This window comes from Oryzias melastigma, linkage group LG3, assembly GCF_002922805.2.
Source record: "Oryzias melastigma strain HK-1 linkage group LG3, ASM292280v2, whole genome shotgun sequence".
Taxonomy (NCBI): domain Eukaryota; kingdom Metazoa; phylum Chordata; class Actinopteri; order Beloniformes; family Adrianichthyidae; genus Oryzias; species Oryzias melastigma.
In genome coordinates this window covers 21,683,800-21,708,492 of record NC_050514.1, presented here as the reverse complement: position 1 = coordinate 21,708,492, position 24,693 = coordinate 21,683,800, and the positions used below count along the sequence as shown (strand labels likewise).

At 37.5% G+C, this 24,693-nt stretch overlaps 1 protein-coding gene across 2 annotated transcripts in view; it reads right to left on the bottom strand.

Annotated features, from left to right (window-relative positions):
* galnt2 (UDP-N-acetyl-alpha-D-galactosamine:polypeptide N-acetylgalactosaminyltransferase 2) overlaps positions 1-20,664 on the bottom strand; it is a 48,199-nt gene extending 27,535 nt beyond the window's left edge. Inside the window, exon 1 of one of the 2 annotated variants that reach the window (XM_024295836.2) lies at positions 20,117-20,664. In XM_024295836.2, the coding sequence (XP_024151604.1) occupies positions 20,117-20,212 (96 nt within the window). In that variant the 5' untranslated portion in view covers positions 20,213-20,664. The remainder of the gene's footprint in view (positions 1-20,116) is intronic. The other variant, XM_024295837.2, reaches the window with a different exon arrangement.
* Between the last annotated feature and the right edge of the window lie 4,029 nt (positions 20,665-24,693).

The window sequence follows — 24,693 nt, the reverse complement described above, 5'->3', positions numbered from 1 at the left end:
ATCCAGGAAGTACATTGATACAGATGATAAGAGGTTGTCTCGAGCAACAGTGTATGATCACAAAAACATCTCAAGTTTCATGGATTTTAGAACAAGCTGAAGGCTCTGTACTGACCCAGAGTCCTGTGATCTAAATCTTTTCCAACATCTATGGGAAAATCACTACAGACCCACAAAGACCCATCTGCTGACACAGATCATTGTGTTCAAGAACTGCTTATCTTCTTGTGATCTACTGGAACCACTGAGAACTGGACTGAGTGACCTCTCAGTTCCAAATAAGAAGTATCTGCTGGTTCCAATAAGCCAAAATCCCATAGACTTCTACTGAGAAATAAACAGCTATTATTCAAGTTAAAAACTGACAAATCATAGGCCTCAATAAAGTATGTGATCTCACAACAAACATTCAAGATGTCTGATTCTCCCAAGCTCCCTTTCAGTGGACAATCACACTCCTGATTGGTAAGAGTGGTTGTCATAGAAATGTGGACAAAGATTTACGTCATCTGGCTCCAACATGGCAGCGTCTGAATTGCAAATAAAAAGGTCTAAATTTACTTAATCTGGTCGGAGCCAGAAGTAAACTATTTACTGTGGATGACGTCAAACTCACTCGATCCAGTTCTCTTATACGACTGGAACAAGGTCTTCCACGTGGAAAAACAAAGGAACAGCTTCTGGTCTGAGGGAAGTTTCTGGAAAACTCCACAAGTGAGCATTTTTGCCTTGCTTTTTAAGAAACAGTCAATTATTAATGAAGTTAAAAACCTTGATCTTATTCATTCATCACTTTCTTATATGGCATATACATTACAATGATTTACATGAAAGCCGCTGGAATCTCTGTGGTTCTTTTATAACCATATATAAGCTTGTTACTTTCATTTTCTAAATATGAATGAACGACCACGATGCAAAAGATAAAAAATAATGAAAACAGTTCTTAGACAGTGACCTTACAGATAGAATAAATCAGATAAAAGAGCAGTGTGTGTTTGTGAAATCCAAATGACAGGACTGACACTGAGGATCGTTGAAATAACTCAGAGGAGAATTCAGACTTGACTGAGCAAAGTGTGACAAGTCTCACCATAGTGTGTGTGTGAGTGTATGTCCGTGAGCAAGAAGAGGGGAAATATTCAAACCAGCTCAATGAAACAATTGTGTGTGTTAGCTTGGCGCCTTTCCAAAAAGCCCATCTGCATCCTACAAACACAGACACGCACACCCCCACACACACACACACCAACTCCAACAACGTCCCAAATGTAACCAGACATCATCTACTTCTTTTGCGATTGGATTTTTTTACTATTATTATTTTTTTTGTGTGTGTTAAACCTTGTAAGGTGGGCGACACACCTGAATCAGCTGTAAAAACAACCGCTTCAGTCAGTTGAGCTGCAAAAGAAACCTACTGAACCACAAGAGACACAGATGCTGTGCATTTACTGCACAACCTGCTGAGGTTTTACTGGAACTAAATATTTTTTCAGGTCTTTTCTCAGCGAAAGAAAAAAACAATTGAGCCATTTTACTCTTGATTTTTGCATGGAACAAAAATGTAAAACTCTTTCTTTAGCTTTCCCATTAGTCTCCATACATGGGAGACATAATATATTCCATACATATAACATGTATTTCTTCATTTTTCAGATGCCCCAGTGAATCCATTTGAATAAACGACAAATTAAAATCAACCTGATGGCCGGTTCAGCAAACAGTTGTATGTCTGCAAGCACATTTATCAGAAAACATAGACACTGTGGAAAAAAAACTCATAGTCAAGTTAAAAAAACAGGAATTGATTTGTATCAAGCAAGATGTTCTTGACAAAATTTTAGTCATTTAGAGCATATTATATAAATAAAATGGTTTATGTCAAGAAATGTTTATTTTTCCTTTGTATGGAGACTTTCAGGATACCCTGTATTTAAGTATACTACAAGTTTACTTCATCTACACTAAAAAGTGAGCCAGTGTACTTGAAGTTGACTTTTTATATACTATGTATAAACCTAAAAGGTTCCAATTTAGTATGAATGAGTATTCAGTTAGCATACTTCCTATAACACACTTACAAGGTCTGTGGTATAATTGCTATACTTTTACACTCAAGTATAGTTGAATAAACTTCCAGTGTATTACTTTTTGTTAAGGGCTGTAATACATTGTTTTATACACAGTAAATGTTTTATGACACATCCACACTGTTGTTTATTTGTTTGTTTGTTTTTGTAGCTAAAATAGTTTTCAGACAAATTTGAAAAGGTCAACTGCCAAAAATCTTTCTAATTTGGGTTTTGGTGCATCACCCAAAATAAAAATAATTTGCATTACTCAAATATTTGAATATCACAAATAGCCAAATATTTGCATTTTGTAATAATTCAATTAAATTACACATTTATCACAGTTTTAGTCTGGAATTATGTCAAAAACTATGTCAAAAATAAAACATCGAGAAATAAGAAACCTTTGAAATGTATTTCATATTTAAACCTTTTTTCAGAGGAAGATAATTCAGAAGGAATATACTATAATAGTAGAAATATAGCCATGCTGCCATCAAATGGCAAAGTGACAGGAGCCAGTTCAAATCCTCTGACTGACTGGAGTCTAATGTTTGTAACAACTTGTAATGATTTTGTTGGAACTCCAGCCCTGGGCTGTAATCTGGGCTCTTTTCCCATGCAAGAACATCCCTAAGCAAGGCAACGGATACACTATAGTAATTACAACCAATGGATGCGACTGTCATATTAAATCCATCTGCAACGTCATGCTAGAACACGACTGTCCTCAGGAGGAAGAGGAGGAAGAGGGGGGATTTCTAGCATTAGATAAGTATGCGCTGACTGCTGGAATGAGCAGTCAGGCCAAAAATCTCCCCTCAGGAGGACCATCTGTCCCCTCGTTTGTCAGTGATGGCTTAACAGCTTAAACACACAAAGCACACCATCGTGTTATTGACAAGTATTGTTGACCCGGTCCACTGAACACTCACCCCTTTTTGGTTGAGTGAGGTAGGGGGGGGTCACAGGCAGGACGCTGAGAGTTTCTGCCCAGGAGAACAGCCGGGAGTGAAAAGAGAGAAAAGTGAAAGAACAGTGTAGGGCAGGAACATGGAAAAGTTGCTGACAGAAGCAGAGAAAGGAATTATGCAACTGAAGCAGAACAGAGTCATGATCGAAGGAGTTATCAATTCAGGAATAAAAAAACTTTTTTTTTACAGTCCTATGGCTTAAATAAAGCAGTAGAATGAGCTGCCTCATGCCAAGTGAACAGAAGTTACAATACAACCTTTTTTTTGTGTCATGCAGGCAAAACCTGAATCCCTTTCAAAATAAAAGCATCAACTCTTCCGTCCAACAACAGTTTTTTAGCACTTTTATTGATACTTTTGCTAAAAATGTTTTTAGAGTGTTTAGGTTGATTTTTTTTGCTTGAAAAGGAGTAAAAAGGTGGAGAAAAAAAGGATTGCATGGGAGGAAGCAGGAGGAGGTAAGGAGAGAGAAATCCTGAATCATCTGAGCCCAGGGAAAAGTAGGTCAGGGTGGCGGGGTGCAGCCAGTGGGCATGTTGGAATCAATTCAGTCCCACAAACGCTTTCATCAGCCATTGGCTTCCTCTCTTTTCTTTCCCCTCAGCCCAACCCCTCTTACTCCTCCACACACTCTTTGAAACTCTCCACCTTCCTCGTCCCGATTCTGCCTCGCTAAAACCAACCGATTGTCGTTCCTCAACTTCCAGAGATGGTCACAGTTATTGCTACAAGCATTTCTGCACCTAAAAAGTATGTCTTTATTGTTAAATACACCAAACAAGATAAATTATCAGTATAAAAGCAGCCGTTTTGAATGTGGTCGATTTATGTCTTGAACAAATCACAAGTCAGATTTGGATACATTTCCTTGAGAGAACTGATGGCCACAAAATACATGTATTATTATAGCATATGTGCAGTTTCTGTTGAAGCATTACATCTATAAATACTTTCTGCAACATACAAGGAGAAAACTTTCCAGGAAAAACTATTTTTACAAGTCACCAGAAACCATCTCAGGCAAGAGACGGTGTTTTTTGGAGCTCCACACTGTGTCAAATTACACATTCAACGCAGGTATTTATGAGTCTCAGCCTCAATTAACTATTTAAAACAAAACATTACAAAAAAAATCATCCCGAGGTGCTTTACAAAGAACATAAACAAGCTCAATAATAGAAATCTAATTATAAAAAGTCTAAAAGAAAATGAGAAGCCGGCGTCTTGTCTGGATTTGATTCTGCTTCACTGAAGATGTCTTCTGTATTCTAACAATGTGTTTGTGTTTTCACTGTTTTTATGGCTCTATAATGAAAGCTCATCATAATTTCTGGTTGAAACGTCAAGCATATCTGTGCACCGCAAGTTAAAAATGAGGTTTCAAATGCAAAACTAATCTTTGTTGAAAAAAAAGTGTCTCACAAATCATTTTTTCAATATATTTTAATGCATTTAGGTCATTCTTAATCACTGAACAAGGTTGGATTTTAGCAAATAAATAGTTGTTAATCTAAACATTTCAATTTTAGAGTAAATAATACAATCAAAATGGTTATGCATGTTTTATGAGGGTGTTAAAGTTCTGCAAAATTCAACTTTAAGTCCAAGTTTATTCAAAAAACTTCCAAAAAAAACCTTTGAGAGATTTAGAAACTGCATTAGAAACATTTAATAATTGAAGAACTTCACTTCTGCTTTTCCAACATAAACAAACATACACGTTTCCTCTCCTCGTCACATGAAAGCAGGGATTGTCTTTTGCATGAGAGCTGCACTGATGAACGAAGGAACTCTACACCACAGCCGGTCGCCTGGGACAACAGGTTAACAATCCGTTTGTGCCGAAACAAAAGACATCTGATCCGGATCAGTTTTCTTAAAAAATACAGATGGCAATGTGGAAGCAATTTCGGAATGTTACGCATAGTTCTGCCAAAAATATATGCACCGGATGATGTCATTTAGCATGAAGGGATGCCTTCGAACAGCCGTTTTACTCAACAAAAGACAGAATTCTTGCTTTGACAACAAATAAACACAGTTTAGAGCAGCATCCAAAAACTGTAAGCGACAATAAGCACAAAAATAAACTGCATCCAGAGATGCAGCCACCCTCCCTGAACCCAGACTCGCTTTAGATGAAGCAGATGAAGCGTGTGAAACTGCTAGAGCTTGAAATTCTGTTTGGAAAACAGGAAAGTGTCTTTTAAATTAGTATATAAAAGAAACTTAAATTTATCGGCAGGAACGCTGGCATCCAGCTGTGATTCACTGCTAGGTATCTGCAGAGCTGATGAGCTGAATCAGAGTTAGACCAGGGAAATAACTAAAAACGTGCAGATCAGGGTCGTCTGAGGACCAGGGTTGGAAAACATTGCTGTAAATAATCTAAAAGTCACTATTACACCTCTGGATATATTTCTAAAATATTGATGTTAAATGGCAAGATCTGTTTTTAAACAGTGTGATAAAAAAAACACTGCAATTGCTAATATAGGGGAAAAAACATGACGTCTATGATGTATTCATAAAAAAATGGGCCTTCAATGATTTAAATATCACAACATTGTTTTTAAATTTGCATCCCTGCAGGCTGCTGTATGCATTAGTGCAGCAACACACGAATAATGAATGTGGACAAATTCCGAAATTAATTATTGATCACAGAGGATGTTGTTCAGTTTATTGCTTAACATAGCTTCTTTAAAACAAAGAAGTAAAAAGAAAATGAACAAGAAATAGAGAGGTAATGTAATAGGCAGTAAAAGAAAGAAAATGATTATGTCTGATTATAAGAAGAGAAAAAAAAGTAAAAATGGTCGCCTAGTATTAAATAACATTAAATTACTTGAATATTTCATGGAGTTAAAAACAAATCTCTTTTTGTTCTAAAATTTCCCAAATCATGACTGTGTTTTATGACCTCCCAAACTTTTCAGTCTTTTTAAATTTTTTAAAGTTCAATTAATTGTCAGATAAATCAAGGTTCATTACTTTCATGATGCAGTCACAAATACCCCATCCCTTTTATAAATCATGCATTTATGTGTTTTGTATACATTACCCCACACCTCAATGCAACATAGATACAATTTAGCACCTATTTTCTATGTAAAAGATGTAAAAAATAAATTCCTCTTCCTTTATTTTGAAAAACCTTATTGTTATTTGCTCTAGTTTTCTAAGAAAAAACCCTCAATTTCAGTCACGAAGGACAAATGTCAAACTTCTGTCTCAGTTAATTCAGGTCCCGACAGCTTCACCATGACAACCGCTTCACAGTTGGAGAAAACAAGCTTTGTTTACACGATGACTGGTCTTAACTCCAACAGAAGGAGAATGTTTATCAAAGTGATAAAATAAAAGGTGTTTACATGAAAAAAAAAAACAGATCAAAACATTGAGTTAATAAATGAGAACATATGTAAAGAGATTGACTAAAGCGCAGAGACTGATCTTGTGTGTGGGTGTGGGGGAGTGTGAAGGAAGAGACGAGTCTCTTTGAAATACATTTCTTCTCTCGTCATGCAGCTCCCTCTGGGGATGTGGATGCTTCTCATTCTGAGTGTACAGAAAGTTATTACAGACCAAACTATTCTTATGAGCCGTTCCAATTGTTTATGGGTTGCTTTACCAGCTGTTAATTCTTCAAAATATACACAAAAGGGGCTTTATCATCTTATTCCATCTGTGACAAGCAGAAAAAAATGTTGGTTTTTCATAAAAAGTTAATTGTGACAATTCTATACCATTTTCATTTTGCTCTGTGGTTTTGTTCAACACCTATGGTCCAAAAGTCTGAGAAAAACATTTCAGGGTGTGTTCAGACTGGACGGATTTGGTTGGCTAAAGTCAGGGGTCGAGAACCTTTAACAGTAAAAGAGCCATTTGTGCTCGTTTTCTACTGATCAAAACCTAGAAGGAGCCAAAAAGTCTTACTTTAGCCTTTAAGAAATTTTGATTTTTTCTTCATGACCTTCTTTTTTTTTTAATAATAAATATGAATCGTGTCTATTTTTTGGCACAAACAAAAGCAAAGATTTAAAAAGAACCTAGGATCTCTCAAAATGTGATTTTTTTTGTTTGTTTTTACATTTGACAGAAGCTCAAATAGCTAATTTTCAAAATAAAAAGACGTACTGTGCCAAACAAGATCATCTCAGTCCAGCTCTGAGTAGCTAGTAAGCATTGTTGTGCAGCATAAGATAATATGTGCTTTTAATTCGTAAAATATCTTTTTACCAAAGTTTTGCTTTACATGAAAAATCTGTGCATTCTGGAGGAAGTATTGAGCAAACGAGACGTCTTCTGGTCAACGATTATGTAAAAACCTAAAGTTTATCTAAGTGCACCTCAGCTATCAATGTATAAATGTAATCTAAATTAACTAAATCCCAACCAAGTAATCCTTACTTTAAAGAATTGATATTTTATTTTTCGTTTCTTTTTTGTTGTTGTTCTTTTTCCCCTCTTTGTCCACAGCAGTCTCACATTGCTGGGTTTTGTTATTTTAGTTTAGGGTTGGACCTTGATAGTCTTAGTTTGCAGGCTTTGTTTATTTGTTTTCTTCAGGTAGATTTTAGTTAGGCAGACATTAGCAGGGAGCTGCTGACTCAGTCGATCGACATGGCTGGGTCAGCAGTCTCCCTGACTTCTTTTATGTTTGGCCAAGGAGCCACCATGGAGAGATAAAAGATCCACATATGGATCTGGAGCTGCAGGTTGCAGACCCCTGGCCTAAGTGAAACGGAGTTAGTTTCCCCTGATAATCCCAAACAAGTTTTCAGTCTGAATACATCCAAACCGACCCTAATCAGAACGCTCCCATACCCATCTTTTGAGGTAGTCTCTGTTAGTTTCCAATCGGACTGAGCTCCAGTTCACTCTGAGCTTCCTCAGTCTGAATAGGCTCTGTTCTCTGACCTTAACAACTGGCCCAAAATGGCCACAGTAGCCAGACATTACAGGATGGTAACAGAAACGTAGAGCAACGATAAGATGCAGCAACTCATTAAATTCGGCTGGATGAATGCATTGAAAAAAACTTTACACTTTGCTTCTCACACTATTTTCCCGACAATCTATATCTCAAAAACACTTCTCTGCTTATCGGACCAAAACCTATAAACTCAAATTATGCAAATATTCGCTGATACGGATACCGGCACTAATATATCAATCATCACTTGTTTGAATAAGTAAATTATCCCGACAGGGATTGCAAAAGATAGTACTTCTTTTATTTTTCCTTTCATTGCTTTGCCACGCCCTAGTAATTCCTGGCCAATGACTGAAGAGATCTTTAGTCATGTGGTTTTGTTTACAAGCTTTGGTTCAAAATCATGTCCAATCTATGTTCAATTAAATCTATGTTCAAAACAAAAATTTCCAGTTGAAGGGCAGTCTAAATACAGATCAAGCACAAGATCCAGGACTTAGTCCTGACCAACAGACTTCTTCAGTCTGAACACACCCTTAAAGACCCCCCTCCAAGGAAAATCATGGTTTTAACATCTTCTTGGGGCCTTTTTCTGATGATGGAGGACGTACATAAAGAAAATTAACCTTGAAATTGCATTTCTGAGTATTTCTTTGTTCATTATTGGTTATTGATCAGATTGGGATTTTAATATTCTACATTTTTTTATGTTTACCAGAAGTTTTATAGCCGTCATTTTCTTAACCTGTATTCAAAATCAATAAAACTTTATAAAGACTTCAGTTTTCAATCAAAAACAGCCGCAGAATGGAGCAGATGCATTCAAATGTTCTGGCAGACCCATAAGCCTGCGCTTCATTTGATTCTCCTTGACAAATCTTAGTACTTTGCGAGACTGTACGCACAAGCCCGATTTCCATTCTCGCTTTAAGCCAGACATGGATCCAGATACCCCGTTCTCCACATTTATCTCAATGCTACCATTGTGCCCCTGACAGCATAATTGCATTACACTGCTTTCAAACATTTTCATCAGTCAGCTGACAGGAGCAGCCGCCAGACTCTGCTGCAGATGCCGCAGTCGCTCGCTGCTGAGTTGATCATTAACAGTCACGTGAACCTTGACCCGCGGGGCATCACGCATTTGGTCACTGTCATGTTGATTGTGGGAAGCAGGCGAAGGTGGAGTCGTAAGGAGACGGAGGCTGGCAGGTGAGTGCGTGTCAAGAACAAACGAAGCTGACGGGCAGCAACATCTGCTGCAAGAAAGAAAATGTTTTTCACATACAGAGCAGGTGATGCAGAATCACAGTTTTGAATCTAAAATAAAAGCGCTCATGCTTCTTCCAAAAGCGCAGCAGTGACTTCGTATCTTGGCGCGGTCTCAAACATGACGTTAGGCTGCTGAGTCTTTAAACCGTAGGCAGAGGAAGCGTGCAACAACAACCCATTTCAAACCAATCCAAACTTAAGTGTTGGAAGACTTTAGCTATTCTTAGCTCGTCTTGATTGAGCCTGACACTATATCGCGTCTGCTCCACCCCCACAGAGCTGAGAGGAGTGGGAAATCAAACATACCATTTAAGGCAAAAACAAAGATGCTCAGAAAAAAAACTCTAATTTCTTGTTATAAAAGATCCCAAATCCTTTCATGCTTTTTCGTTTTGTGAATTTGGCTTTTAAGACGGTCGTGTAAAGGCCTAAGAGTATCTAAACATGATAGAATCCTGTCGACAAACTGGCTCTTAGGGTGTACTTTAAAGGAACCCTCAAGATACGAAACATTAAACTAGATGTGCTGCAACTTTTTAATAGCTGGACAAAAGCTTTTCCTTTTTTTTAGTCTGGAGAGTTGACAGTAGTTTGAGATAGTTTTACTTTAACTGGTTTACTTTGCAAACACAAATAGATTACATGAATCTGTTTTTTTTTCTGAGGTCATTCAGGTACTTCATCTCTTTAAAGGGTAACCAAACAGGGAAGTTGGAGGCTGACTCCACCCACAGCTGAAATTAGAAAATCCAGTCAGAGAGGAGGGGCCGGGGGACAGGACTTATCATTACTGGAGCTGCAGATCATGACTTGGGACTTCTAAAAAGACGTGGGACCTAAATGGTTAAAGCAATCACGAAATTCAATTGTAATACCTCGTTTGAACCTGTAGGCGGCAGCACACAGTCAGGTTTTGACTAAATTTTCGAGACTTAAACGAGGTTATTTGTCAAAAATGTGGTTATGACCAACAGACAGCCCTTTTAAAGCCTCATTTATAAAAGTTGATTTAGGGTTTGGTTATCTTTTAAAGTTCCACGCCCAACTGTATTTTTTTCTATTGTAAAATTGTTCTCAGCTGTCTTTTAATTACGATTATGCTGTTTTTAGCTAAAATAAAAAAATGTTACATTTTTTTAAGACATATTTTCTGAAATACGATTCTGGGTTGTGCTAACAGTCGTTAGCTCAGCTCATATCCTATCAGCCCTTTGTTTACACTCTCTCTCGCTAGTTTACAGCTTCTCACAATCTCAAACTAACATTAGCGTAGCAAAACAACAGTGCACAAAATTAGAGCTATCCAGCTATAATGGACATAGAAAATTAAGGTGCTAATGTATTTGTCTGCAACTGAATGTAACGGAAAACCCTGGCACGCCCATTTTAGCATCTGTTTCATTTTTCAAGCATCTGAATTTTATCTGCTCCTTATTTGAATTAAGAAATAGTCAGAAACACGTCTCTAGTTGTAAATTTTACATATATGTCCTCTACTATGAGGAAAATGCAACAAAAACATGTTAAAAACACAAAAAAGACCATTTTCATTGAAGTGGGTCTTTAAAGGAGTGAGGCTAGCCGAGCAAAGTCAGCTCTTTCCTGGAAGCCAGTAAACCATGTTGTAAAAGAAAGCTTGATGAGCTTTTTTCTTTTTTTTACTAGTGTCGGTTATTAACCTAAAAATGTAACCTTGGAAGCAGGAGCTCATTCCGTTCCACTGAGCGAGTGTTAAGTATGGTCAAACGGTGGCTTTCCGTTGAGCAAAGCTGAGTAGTGTGACAGCACCTCTCACACTGAGATACCAGAACTCTGTTTCAGCTGAGAAGCTACACTGAGACAAGATAAATCTTTATCTTTCAGCTGCTTCCTTTAGGGGGCACCACAGCAAATCATCGCCTCCATCTGACCCCATCATCTGCACCCTCATTTCACTACATCCATGTACCTCCTCTACAAAAACACAACACAGCTTCTTCTAACGTGAAATAAAAACAGTAGAACGCCTCACTGAGAGAAACATGGAGTTACAAAAGAACAAAATGTGATTCAAAAAAAAAAACTCCAGATGAACAGGTCTTTAAACAGCATTGAAGCAGGACAACAGAAATGACAGATGACGCTCAAATTAATTCATCGCAATGAGATCATTCTGTTACAGCAGATGAGATCAAATCTTGAATCTGCTGGGTAAGTTAACATTTAACGTTTTCTTTGCACTTCTCTCACGAAATGACTCAGCACTCCAGAAAGTACAGATTACATCTGAACAGAGGTCAGAACGAGTTATTCCAATGCGTAATGAAGTAAACTGGTTAGTATTGAAATAAAAAAAAGTACTGGTGGATCAAAAGTACTCAAGGAAAAGTGAATAGTAATCCTCCAACAAGGGTGGCTATAGCCCAGTTTGTTTAGGTGATTGGTCAGAGGTTCAAATCCCAGGGTCAACGTCATCATGGTGTCCTTTGGCATGACACCGAGACCATACAGTTTGTGAGGATGAAGTTTTAATAAGCTGAATTCAATGAAGTTTATTTAAATAGCATCAGTACACGACCACTGTGGAATATTGTACAGTTAATCAAAAGCCTAAAATATAGAATATTATAATAAAATATTTAAGATAAATCAAAATATAACATTCAAAATGTAATATAAAAAAGGGAAGTAGATTATAAAATAAAATGCCGGCTACTTTATTAATCAAAATAGGGAAATTCTTGTGTAACAGCAACTAAGCAATAAAGATTATGAAAGAAAGCCGTAAAGAAAGACATAAAAACAGCAGGAGTTTCATGCTGAGTCAAATGCTTTGCTGTCAAAATTACTTTTAAAAAGAGTTTTCAAAGAGAACACTAAAGAGGTTTCAGTGGCAAAGCATTCCATTACGCCTGTGCACAAATATAAGACACTCATTCTCCTCTGAGATTCCTCCAGGAGAAGCCGATCAGCTGATGGGAGTCACCGGGTCACGGTGAATGAGAGAATCTCAGAGGTACAGCGGTGCAAAATCATTCAAAGATTTAGAAACAAGTACAATTTTATTTTAACATTCTGGAAATAAAGCTTCACATGATGCTCTGTGTGTTTCACCTTCAAGCACGGCTTGGGTAAATAGATAACTTTAGTCCTTTTCTCTGATCGATTACTTTTTTCTTGTTAATTTAGGACTTTTTTCTCACAAATTTACAACTTTTTTTTCTCAAAAATTCAGGACTTTTTAAAATAAATTTACACATTTATTTTGCAAGTTTTCAACTTTTTTCTTGTATATTTATGACTATTTTCTAGTAAATTTATGACTTTTTTCATAAATGTGGGACTTTTTTCATAAATGTATGACTTTTTCTTGTGAATTTATGACTTGTATGATTTTTTCTCGTGAAAGTATGCCTTTTTTTCTCAAATTTAAGACAGCGTAACAGCGTCGTAGTCTTACTAAAACATTTAGACAGAGCCCTTCACGCCACCAAACTTGAGGTCAGCAAGCACAATCAGGATTCACACACGCCAGATTATAAAGTGGACCGTTTAAGGGGTTTTAACTGTACCATATGGTTAAAAAAATCACAGTTTGGGTCACTAATAAGCTCTGAATTATTTCTACTTTGCTAAGTTTATAAATTTCCACCAAAAACTATAAAATACACTGTATATAGTCTTTTTTTTTATTACTACTGACATTAAACTACCGGATACAACTGATCCTGTCTTTTATTTTGAAAGGAAGTCATGTCAAAAGTTGTAATCTATTTTATATCAGTAAAAAAATCTTGTAAATTTATGTTTTATTCATGCACAAAAACAATTGATTAATATTTATCAAAATAGTCAAAATAACATAAATTCAAAGAAGTATCTTATTTTTGTAAGACTTTTTGTGGCTCCAGCTGAGTTGTGGTTGGTGAGAAATCGTCTCTTTAAATGTTGAAGGTTGCAGACCCCTGTTCTAAGATAATAACTTGTGGTAAGACTAAATAATTATTATTCTAATGGTCTTGTTATGCACGTTTCTTCCAAACAACACCTTACAAGTAACTTTCACAAAAAACAACACACCCCAAATAAGAACTGTGCAGCAGCATGGTGTCGGTGGAGAGACTGGAAATATCTGTTCTGTGTGTTCCTCCGCGGGGTGCAGCACTGCCCTTACAGGTGCTCATTAAAACTCCATCACCTGAACATTGCAGCAACACTAGGGCCAGAAAACACGGCAATTTGAAGAAGGTGTTTGATTACAGTTCTTTTTTTTATCAAGTGGTATCCAACCTTTGTTTTAAAGTTATACAAACTGAACAAAGATAAAATTTTAGTTTATAAGATATGACTTTCTACATTAAAAACTAACAAAAAGGCTTTTTTCAGGACATAATATAGATATTATAGATACATTGAAGTGCAAGGACTCTACCCAAAAAGAGACAAAATCTTAAAATACCAAAAAAGGCACTTAGTAATCTGTTATGATAACTTTTTCACATGTTACAAAAACACATGTTTTATATGTAAACCTTTAGCGGTTTATTGGGGGACACAAAACAAGAATGAGGGTTCTGTGAACCAACCGTAACAGATGAATCACCCATCTGCTGGAAATGTGTCGGCATAAGAAACAGGTGGGTGGATGGAATCTACGTTAACAGGCACCACCACCCTGTTCTTCTTTTTTATTTGAAAGTCGGCTGTAACCAAGCGCTAAAAACAGAGCAGATGGAGCAGCTTTAAAATAAAAAAATAAAACAAAGTAAGCGACATCCCGTCTAAAAATGTCACAGATGAAAACAGAGGGCTTTAGACGTCTGTGCTGTTAAACCCTGATAGACGCTCGGATTGAATGGCAAATATCTGCTGCGTTTTGAGGTATTTTTATGGCAAAGAGAGCAGAAACCATCAGAGCTTCATGGATGGCTGCTGCATTTGCATATAAAATGCTCCACATTTGAATGTCCTTGCCACAGAAAGGGCAAAAGGCAAAACCCTTAACCACCTGTTCTTCTTATCAGGTCGATATTTGAAAATTTAGCCTGATAATCGGAGCTCAGATTGCTGCTAAAAACCTCACCTTGCACTGAAAGAGCTATCATGTTTGGACTCCGATTGATGAATTAAACCTGAAGGGAAGTGCTTTTAAAATCAATCTCAACCTAAGAAAGAGCTCTTTGAAAGGCTGCAGCTCCTCCAGACTCCCATGAACAATGACCATCTTTTTCTCTTTTAACCTTTCAATAAACGCTCTTCATCTGGCAGAGAAGAAAACTATCTTTTTAAAGAAACATAATCTAGATTAGAACAGGCAAAAGAAATTCATTAATTTACTCAGACTCACATTCTGCCACAGTAACAGCAACTAAACATCTTTTTGGGATATTTACACAACCTTATTGTGTTGATTTTGCTGATAAAAGACAAAATATTGGTATGAATAAATGTCTATTCTGCCTTCTGTATTGAAAATGTTGAAATAATAACTTATAACTTGAGATCTATTAGTTAGAAAGAAAAACTGCCCTAATGTTGGACAGGCGGTTAAAAACAGTATCCTTGAGATCTTCTCTATAGGTGATATATATATATATGATTCGGTCGTTAGTAGTAAATTGAAATTTAACATCAATTCATAAAAAAAAAAAAAAAAAACTTTTAGTTTCTTAAATATGTGTACAGAATTTTGAAAAGTTTTCTCTAACAAGAAAAACTAATGATATTTTCCTAGCCCGATTACTGTAAAACCTCAACAAATTTTCATTTATGCGAAAGCAGAAAACTCCTAAAACATGTAGAGCTGTGTGTGGGTGTCTGTGGGATTAAGAGAGACTAAGACACGTTTCAGGAAGCGCATTCAAAGGAACAGAAGAACCCTGTCAGGTTTCAGGGAGGCTGCCAGGACTGGACTTTCCAGTACTTCTGCCCTCATTTCTGAAAGTATTTGACAGGGAAAAACAAAGGAAAACTGCAGGTTGTTGCTTAAAGTTTTTGTTTTAACTTTCAACCAGTTAGACTAGTTAATGAATCACAGCCACACTACTGAAAAAACTTGATTTCAACCACAACGTTCGCTACAATTTAACACGATTGGATTGAAAAACCGATTTATTCTTTAAATCATCTAATCAGTTTACTTTATTTTAGAAATATAATTATTTCAACAGTAAAAATGTGGAGCTTATGTTGCCAACATATAAATTATTACATTAAAACTAGAAGAAATTAAGTTTCTCTGTCTGGGAATTGAGAAAAAAAGATCAGTAGAAAATAACTTTAAAGGAGTTTTTAGTTTATGGATGAATCAGTATTGTAGTATCAAAGTGAAAATCACTCGGTTGATTACTTTAAAATTTATGGTAAATAGCATCAACTTATCGTAGCACTTTTCCACCTCATTTAAGGCCCAAGGTGCTTTTCAGTCGCAAATCCAGTTAATCCATAAACACACAAGTTCGGTGTCTTGCTTGACATTTCAACATATTGACAGACAAGACAGGTATCAAACCTGCAAACCACCAGTAAGTGGTCGACCGCTCTACCACTGCACCACAATCACCCCAAGAAACTTTTAAAATCTGAAAGTTAAACCAAATTTATTCTCATCACTTTATTATTATTTATAAATATATAAATAAATCAATAAAACACATGAAAAACTAATAATATTCACATAAAAATAACAAAACTATAGTTAAAACCTCCTTAACTTACTTACTTTTAAGCGAAAATGCGGTTTAACACAAATGTTGCTTCAACAAAGTTCTGGTTTAGGGGTGTCCAAACGTATGCCTGAAGAAATAAGTCGAAATAAATCCCCATAGAATGCTTTTTTATGATCATTTTTAAATTATTTTAAATCATTTAATCAATGTGTGGACACTTTCAAAATTCATTTAAGTTTTTAAAGCTTCTCATCATCCACAGAGTCAAAACAAATCTTTTGCACAATCCACTATAAAGCTGGAAAAAAGGGATTTTTTTTCTGTTCATTACATTTTTTATTAATTTCTTGTTCAAGAAAGAATAGGAAAATGCTAACAAAAAAGAAGACTTAAGCTTCTCAAATTACTCCTTGAATAAGTGGAGCGTTTGTAATCATCACATTACCAGCCGCATTCACAAAAATCAATGATCCAAACAAGAATTGCGCATTGAAAAAGGAATCACAGATCTCTCCCCCCAGCTTCATTTGAGCCCCATTGATTCATGTGTTTGCTCTGAGGAACTGCATTTACTTAGTTTAGCAATAATGGATCTGAGGGCCGGGAGCATTACATTGTATTTTGGTACTGTAAACACATTGAGCTGCAGAAGCCTCGAGTGGTTTCAAAACCGCGAGTCGAAAAAAGAAAAAAAAAAGTGTCTCTGTTGTACACAACTGCAGGAAGTCTCAAAAAGTCTGATCAATGTTCAAAGTGTCAAACATTTTCCCTATGTTCTGCTACAAATCTTTGACCAGCTTTAGCACAGGGACTTTATACAAAAAGGGTTTTTTTTCAAGCCAAACTGTTGAACCTAAAAGTATAAAAACCTGCATCAAAAAGCAAAATTTTGATTAACATGCATCAGATATGCTTTGAGGAACACATGACAAGGAATTATCTCACTCCAAACTCCCCCTGCCTGACTGATTTATAAAAAAACTCGTTTTTTCCACTCTTTTGACCATTTTTAATAAAATTCAAAAGTTTAAAGCCAGAATTTGGAGCGGTGTAATGACAGACGGCCGCATCGATGAATCGTAGAGGCTGCACGCCCACAGTTGCAGATAACACGCCTCCATTTCTAGGTTTTGGATCCACACGGAGCTGATTCACACGTGATCTTTTCTCCTTTAGTTTTCCTCCGTCAGTTCTCTTGTCTGGAAAATAAATAAGTCGCAGAGACTCTGCAGGCTAAAAGCGGATGGTTTCCAAAAAGGCACAAAAAAAAAAACACTCAAAAATTCCTGATTTTTAAGGCTCTCCTGCACCTTTGGGTTCCAGCTAACCTGCATATTTGACTATTGAGCACACGGGGGAGTTTAGGAACGACTTTACAGGATGTGTTGGTGGTTTGCCATTTTTTGCACTTTTCAGAAGTTGGATTTTAAAGCTTAATTTGTGTATTCAATAGCTTTAAATGTGACTTTCTGCCACTTTTCATCTCGTCTGTCATTTTTCACAACCTGCTGAAAGTGAAATGCTCCTGAAAACAGCTAAAGGAAGAAAAAAACTCCCTTTTCCTTCTTCTCCACAAGGAAAAACTTTTCCTCTTTTTTTAAATTAGGACATTTTAGTGAGGCAGCTGGCTCATGTGAGCAACATTACCTTCTTAAACAGATTGTGTCTGTCTCACAAAGAGTAAGCATGGGAGAATGAGGACATCCACACTCTGCGTCACTCAATGAAACTTATTTAGAACAGTTTGACACTTCCATCATGTCACGTAAATGTAAAATATGCTAAATTATAGTAATTCTGTGAGAATTTGCACAGACACACATCCTCTCAGCTTACGAGGTAAGATGATGCAGATAAGGTCCAGTGGCCTTAAGGTATGCTGAATAAAAAAAGAGGAATAAAGTTGTCACAAAAATAATTCATGATCTACAAAATGCTCTGTTTAACTACAATAATAATGATCTTTATTCTAAGCACAGCAAATACTCAAAAGCTGCCCCGACAAGAGATACAAGCTCCCCATAGAGGGGACTTCTCAGCCGGCAGTAATGAAAATGCACTTGGATGAGTGCTTTGAAGTGAGGAGCCAGAGAAGCATCAGTGTGTGACTGAGCCAGAGATGCCAGCGGAACTTTTTTCCTGCAGACGCACTGTCCTGCAAACTCTTCAGAAGTGCCCGTTTCAGATGGCCTGGTGAAAAGTGTGCTCCCTGAACGCACCGTCAGCGGTTGAAATACAACAGCATGCATGGGAGAAAGACGAATGGGGTTCTGGGACATGCAACCTTTACTGTAAAGGAGATAAAAAATTCATCAACTGAGAATTACTTAAGAAAATGACTATGATAGGTTTAAAAATATGGGTGTAATAAGTTCCTATTTTGGGGGTTGTGCTTATGAAACATCTAAATCCAGTTAATGGAATTTGTCTATATGCTTCCTCTCCTCAAACTGAAGGAGGATGTGACAACAAACTAAACGTAGAAGTATGACAGCACTGCTTAAAACAGATTTAATGTCCCTCCGGTGGAGCCAAACAACTTTAGGCTGCTTTTAGTTATTATGCTGCACGCAGATAGATCCAGCTTCCCAATGACCTTAAAGGTCCCTCAGCTTTATCCAAACCTAAAACATTCCAGATGACTTTTATCTTTAGTTGCAACACTTTAAACAGGTTTTTTTTAATAGCCGTCTTTAGTGTGCAAAAGGTGCAATGCAAACAAAGCGGTGTTGCTTTGCTTCTGTGCACACGCCTTTGTGAGGAGCTCTCCAGCATCCTTATTAACACCTCTAACAATCCGGCTCCAGAAGAAGTTTCTCACGATGCTGTTGTCACTTTGAGTTGACGGAATAGCTCGATAAAATTCATGCGGTACACAACAAAAACATGCAAACACAACAAGCAGAGATACCGAAAAGTAAAAGGGACTGCCGGTGCAAAGCAAACACAACAATGAAACATAGACTAAGATAAGACACAGGTCTTCACACACAGCTGCAGGAACAGCAAACAGACAACCTGACCCGGCAACTTACAGGTAGATACACCAGGATGTACAAGTAAATAAGAAGACACTCTAAGGTTGCATGGTGCAAAAATCTGACTGTTTAACGAAGTACATACAGTATATCCCACTCCTGCAGATGTATGCATATATCCTACTACTGAACATCCATGCATATATACCACTCCTGCACATTAATCCATATATACCACTCCTGCACATGCATGCATGCATATATCACACTCCTGTAGATGTATGCATATATCCTACTACTGAACATCCATGCATATATACCACTCCTGCACATGAATCCATAGATTCCACTCCTGTGCATACATCCATGCATATATCAAGATTAATAAAACATCACAGAGTACGTCTTTCTTAAGCCAATCATGTATGCATTTTAATTGAATATTTAACACCTGATGCCATTCTTTAGTGATCAATCTACCTAATTTTAATGGTTTCAGCTATCAAGCAACCTGGTTATAGTCTACACAATGTGGTTAATCTTCTTGTTAGAGTAAAAAGAATATTCTTTACTTTATTAGTTTACTAATAAAAAGTGAAATATTGTCATTTTTCGAATACACCTCACAGCTGCATGTATATAATAGTTGTTTGGGGGTCACTGTGTGGAATCTATTGAGGACCAAAGAAGTGAGGAAAGTGTGCCTGGAACCACGAGACATGGCAGATATTGGGGGCTTTAAATCGGCTTTATTTCACACACTTCCTGCTCTTTGCTCATTACTCGGCGGCAGCTTGTGCTGACGTGCTCCACAGACTAAACCCACCCCCCCGCCGGCCTTGAGAGCCAGGCCAGCAGCCTCATTTCCCAAACCATCCTCCACGCTTCCCATCGTCCACACATCATCATCTGGGACTCAGCTGACTCCCCCCGGCGTCACCGCGCTCTCTGTTTTTCACCGGGACTGACGGCGAGGCGATCGCCGCCGTACCGGGAGGTGTGAACACGCCGACCGGCCACAAACAACGGTCCCCGTTCACCCCCCACTCCTCCCCAAAATCACAGCCTGCCCACTGATACTACTAGCAGGCCGTTTATCACAATCTTTACCGAACCGGAGCCCCCCCTCATGACGAGGGCAGCGGCGCCAAATCACATCAGCTTTGTCCTCGAAGTGTCGCTCTCACGGGCGCCGGAAGAACCGGCAGCAGTCGGTGAACGGAAATCCTACCTTCCGACTGAGCGTTGTTCCCGGATAGAAGTAGTAGGCAATCCCCAGCACCCACAGCACCGCGAAACACAACATTATCCTCGATTTCCTCCGCATGGCTGAGACTTCTCCCCGTCCGCCTGGCCGTGTGTCTGACCGCTTCCCCGCTCCGCTCGTCTCGGGCCGTAGCAGCGGCTTGTCCCGGTCAGCTGTGTCCGCGCGGGCTGCTTCGCTGAGCGGCGTCGGCAGCCTGCGTTAGTCGGCGAAGCGGAGCGGAGAGAGCAGGAAGCAGCGAGCCACCATCAGCGGGGTTAGAGGGCAAAGGCAAGCCGACTCTAATCCAATCAAACACCGGCTCAGGAAGCCCCGGAGGAGGGCCGGGACTGCCAACGAGTCGTCCCCCTGCGGTCCCGTGCTAAAGTGGGGTAGGATGGGGGTGGTGGTGGAGGAGGCCGTCCCTACAGGAGATGGTTGTTGAACATTTTGAGAGAGGAGCCCCTGTTGGACCTGTAAACGAGAATAACACGCTTCATGCTTTCACCGGCTCTGGTCGGACGATAGAGGGCGCCAGAGATGCTCTAAGCCATGCGCAAAACTTTCAACTATAAACCACATTTTTAATTTTATTATCTATATTTTAGATTGCACCAATGTTCATAAATTAAATCACTTATAAAAAAACAAATTATTCTGACATTAAAACCTTTATAATTAGATTTCTGAATATGTTGACACATTTTTTCCCATTAGTTTGGCTCATTTCTTGGTACTGAAATGACATTCTCAAAACTAAAAGGTCATTTAGTTCATCTTACTAGACAAAGCTAATTTATTTCCCCAAACTCATCAGACAGGCTTTCCAGAATTCGATTCTTATCTTGGGTAGAGAGTCAGTGCCATCAGAACTGCATAGATCCTTCTCAGATACCGTAGCTCATTAACATCCACTAAGTCATTTCCTCAAAATAACCCAAATGCTTCAGTACATCCCCATGGATCACCTGCAGATGATCAGATCTCTCCCAAAACAGTTTACATGTCGGTCAAGACCAAGTTTAATTTTGAAAATTGAACAAATGTTTGTTTATATGATGGCTCCCACACTGAAATCATGTTTTGAAGAAAATGGGCATTAGACTGTGAAATGGCAAATCAGTTTAGATCATTAAGATCTAAGTAATTGTAAAATGCACTAAACATGGGTTTACTGTGTTAATGTGTACAAAACCACTTCCAAAGTTCACTGACACACTTGAGAGATGTATTAAGATAATTGAAATTGTACGAAAGCAACGAGAAATGAGATTCTGTTGTGAACAAGTAGCCTACAAGTTAGTTTGGAGATTTGTCTGTAAAGTTTTGAGAATTTCAGTTTCAAGAAATGAGCCAAGCCAACATCTGTTTATTTTATTTTACTAGGTTTTGTAAATTAACATTTTATCTTTCTTTTTTTAATTTTTGCTTTTCATTTTTTCAGTTAAACTTGTACAGTGAAAAAAATATATTTTTTTATTTAATCATTTATGCATTTAAATTGCATAATTTAAATCCATATATTGTCCAATTTTAGTCTTATCTAGCAAATGCCAAACTTCTTTCCTGATGTTGGGCTGTAAGAACAACTCCCACCTGTGGACCCCAGGCCCTCCTACCACTCTCATGTGGAGGTCATTCTGCAGGGTTCTGGAAGTGATCCACAGAGGAGGTAGTGGTCCTGATGCAGGGTTGTTTCCCTCCTCCACATCTCCTGATGTACTAGTCTGTCTCCTGGTACCACCTCCATGTTCTGAAAACTACTCTGACAGACTTCTTGCCACAACCCGCATTGATGTGCCATCCTGGATGAGCTGCACAACCTGGGCCACTTGTGTCGGTTATAGATGCCGTCTCATGGTACCGCTGGAGTGATAACATTGTCAGCATTCAACAATCACCAAAACATCAGGCAGAAAACATACAGTAAGGATGGAGAAGTTGTCTGTGGTCATCACTTGCAGAACCACTTCTTTATTGGAGTTGTCTCGCTGCTTGTCTATTATTTCCACCACTTGTACAAGAAAATGTCAAATTGATTGTTAGTCAGTGTTGCTTCCTGATTGGACAGTTTGATTACACAGAAGTGTGATTGACTTAGAATTACATCGAGTTGTTTAGATGTTCCCTTTATTTTTTGAGCAGAGCATACTGCTTCACATTGGCTTATATTTAATTAAGTTTATGTTTGGCCTAGTTTTAGTCAAATAATCTTTCATAATTCATGTAGTCTGAGCCATGTAACTTCTAATCCAGACTGTCTTGATCTTTTAAACCTTTAAAAATCCACTCAAAACATTAAGCAACCAATATTTTTTTTACTTTAAAGAAATAATCAAACTCAAGCAAAAAGTAAGAAATCCACCTGCGTCTCAATCAATTCCAGATTAGGATTTGGATTGTCCTTTTCATTAACCTAACATTGTCAGAAAAATGTTAGAAATCAGTTATCAGATCCAATTTGGTTATATTTCTAATGTAAACACAGGAAAGAACACTGTGATTCATAATTTTACAATTTGAGAACATAGGCAGGGCACCTACAAATTAAGTTTCATAAATAAACCTATTAATTTTGTCATGTTCAACACAATATTTCAATGTTTTTCTTATTTTTATGACATATTTTAATGAACAACCGTGTTAAACTTTGCAAAATATATTTTATGAGAAATATAAACAAGACAAATAAGTCTTTCCAAAGTGAAAGTTTGTGGTTGTGGTTTTACTTTGGTTTTATTTACAATGTCTGACTTCAGATTCAAATAAAGAAAACAGACTAAATTACTGTTATTGGAGGAAAAACTCAAACTTGGAAAGAAAACTGCATTTCTTTGGCCACAACCGGCAGTAATTTTGCCAAAAGCTGCAGATACTCATCTATTTCAGTACATTGCTGGTAGCGGAAAAAACAGACATTATTCTAAAACCTTGTAAATTAAAAGGCACAACAAGAATTGTCAACGTTAGTTTCTGTAATAACAGTTTTTAAGTTCAGCTTATATATCATTTTTCTCTTCTGTCATGCTCAAATGGAATCGTGAGAACCGCCACCTGAATTTCAATGGCGATACATATATATAACAGAAGCAAATCCACAAAATCTAGAAGTTTAAGAAACACATTGCTGTTCACTCTCCAGAGGCAAAAAGAAGATTGAGTATCTCTCTGCAACCTGCAGCAGAGTTAAGAGCATAAATGGCTTTAGTCCATCTTGCAACAGGATGGGTGGAGTAAAACAAAAACTCAGAGTAAGCAAGTTTTAGCAGCACATGGTCAAGAAAGATTTCATTATCTTTGTACACCCTCGAGCCTCTAAAGAAAAGGTTCAAACTTTTTTTCCAGTCAAAGATATTAAGTATTTTTTTCCTGTGATTCAAAACTGTAAAACAGTTTCATTTTTTAGGCTGTGTCCTTTTATGTCTGGTTAATCCCCCTTTTTTATTTTGATTCTCTAACAAAAATATATATATTTTTTGTTTCTGACTGAATGGGATCCATCAGAAAGAGAAGGGGAGCAAGAAATAAATGAACAGTTAAACTAAAAAAAAAAAACTAGGATACGAGTGAAATAACTGCAAAATAAGTTGGATGAGTAAAAGTAAAGTTTAAAACTTGTACAGTTTTTAACACTTTTTTCAGCAGGAGGGTTGGAGCAGATGGAAAGCCCCTGTCTGAGGATCTTATGGCGAGTGGGATTACAAAGGGATAACAGTTCTGAGACATACTGACAGGTCTGACCTTGTGCTGACTTGAAAGTAAAAAAAAAAAGAGTAATCCTAAACTGTGATGAAAGCCAGCACGGACGCAAGACTAATAGGTATTCTACAACAAGAAAACAGGTAAGAGATCTTGGCTCGTTTTAAATCGGAAAGTAAATAATGTTGAAATTTGTTTTCTTTTTCCTCCAATATAAAGGTTGGATCCTGTTCAAACTCTGTGAAAATAGGAGTTATTATTTGTCTGATTTATTTACCAGTTTGTCTTTGTCTGGTGGGGACACACAATGAAAGGAAAAAGTAATTTACCTTGCAACTGCATGAGCTTAACTGCCGTGTTTAACATTCACTGTGGTTCTCTGAGGTGCAACACAAAGAGCAAGCATTTGTTTTGTGCAGCGCTGCATAAAAAAGAACAACGGCACAGATGAGTTTGAGGAAAGAAGGGTAAACAGATTTATGGAATTATCCATTTTCAAACATATTGATTTAATTAGGACCACAGATGGGGTCAAAAGCCAGACGTTCAGTCTCAATTTAGAATGAGAATGATATGAAGATTCAAAGGACAAAACTTCACATAACATAAAGGCTCCAAATGAAAATCAACCCAGAACATGAAAGGAAAGAGGAAACGCCCTCAATTCTTAATGATTAAAGTCTCCTGAAAAATCAAAAGTTAATTAATGCAGTTCTTTTCATAGTGGTGCTGTGATATAAAAGCTCCTGACTGGAAATATTTACAGTTTTAAACCCATGGAGGGTGCATGCTGTCAGCCACTGTTTCACTAAATCAAATCTTATTAAAATTACATTAAATCTTATGGTCTTCATCAGCAATCTTTA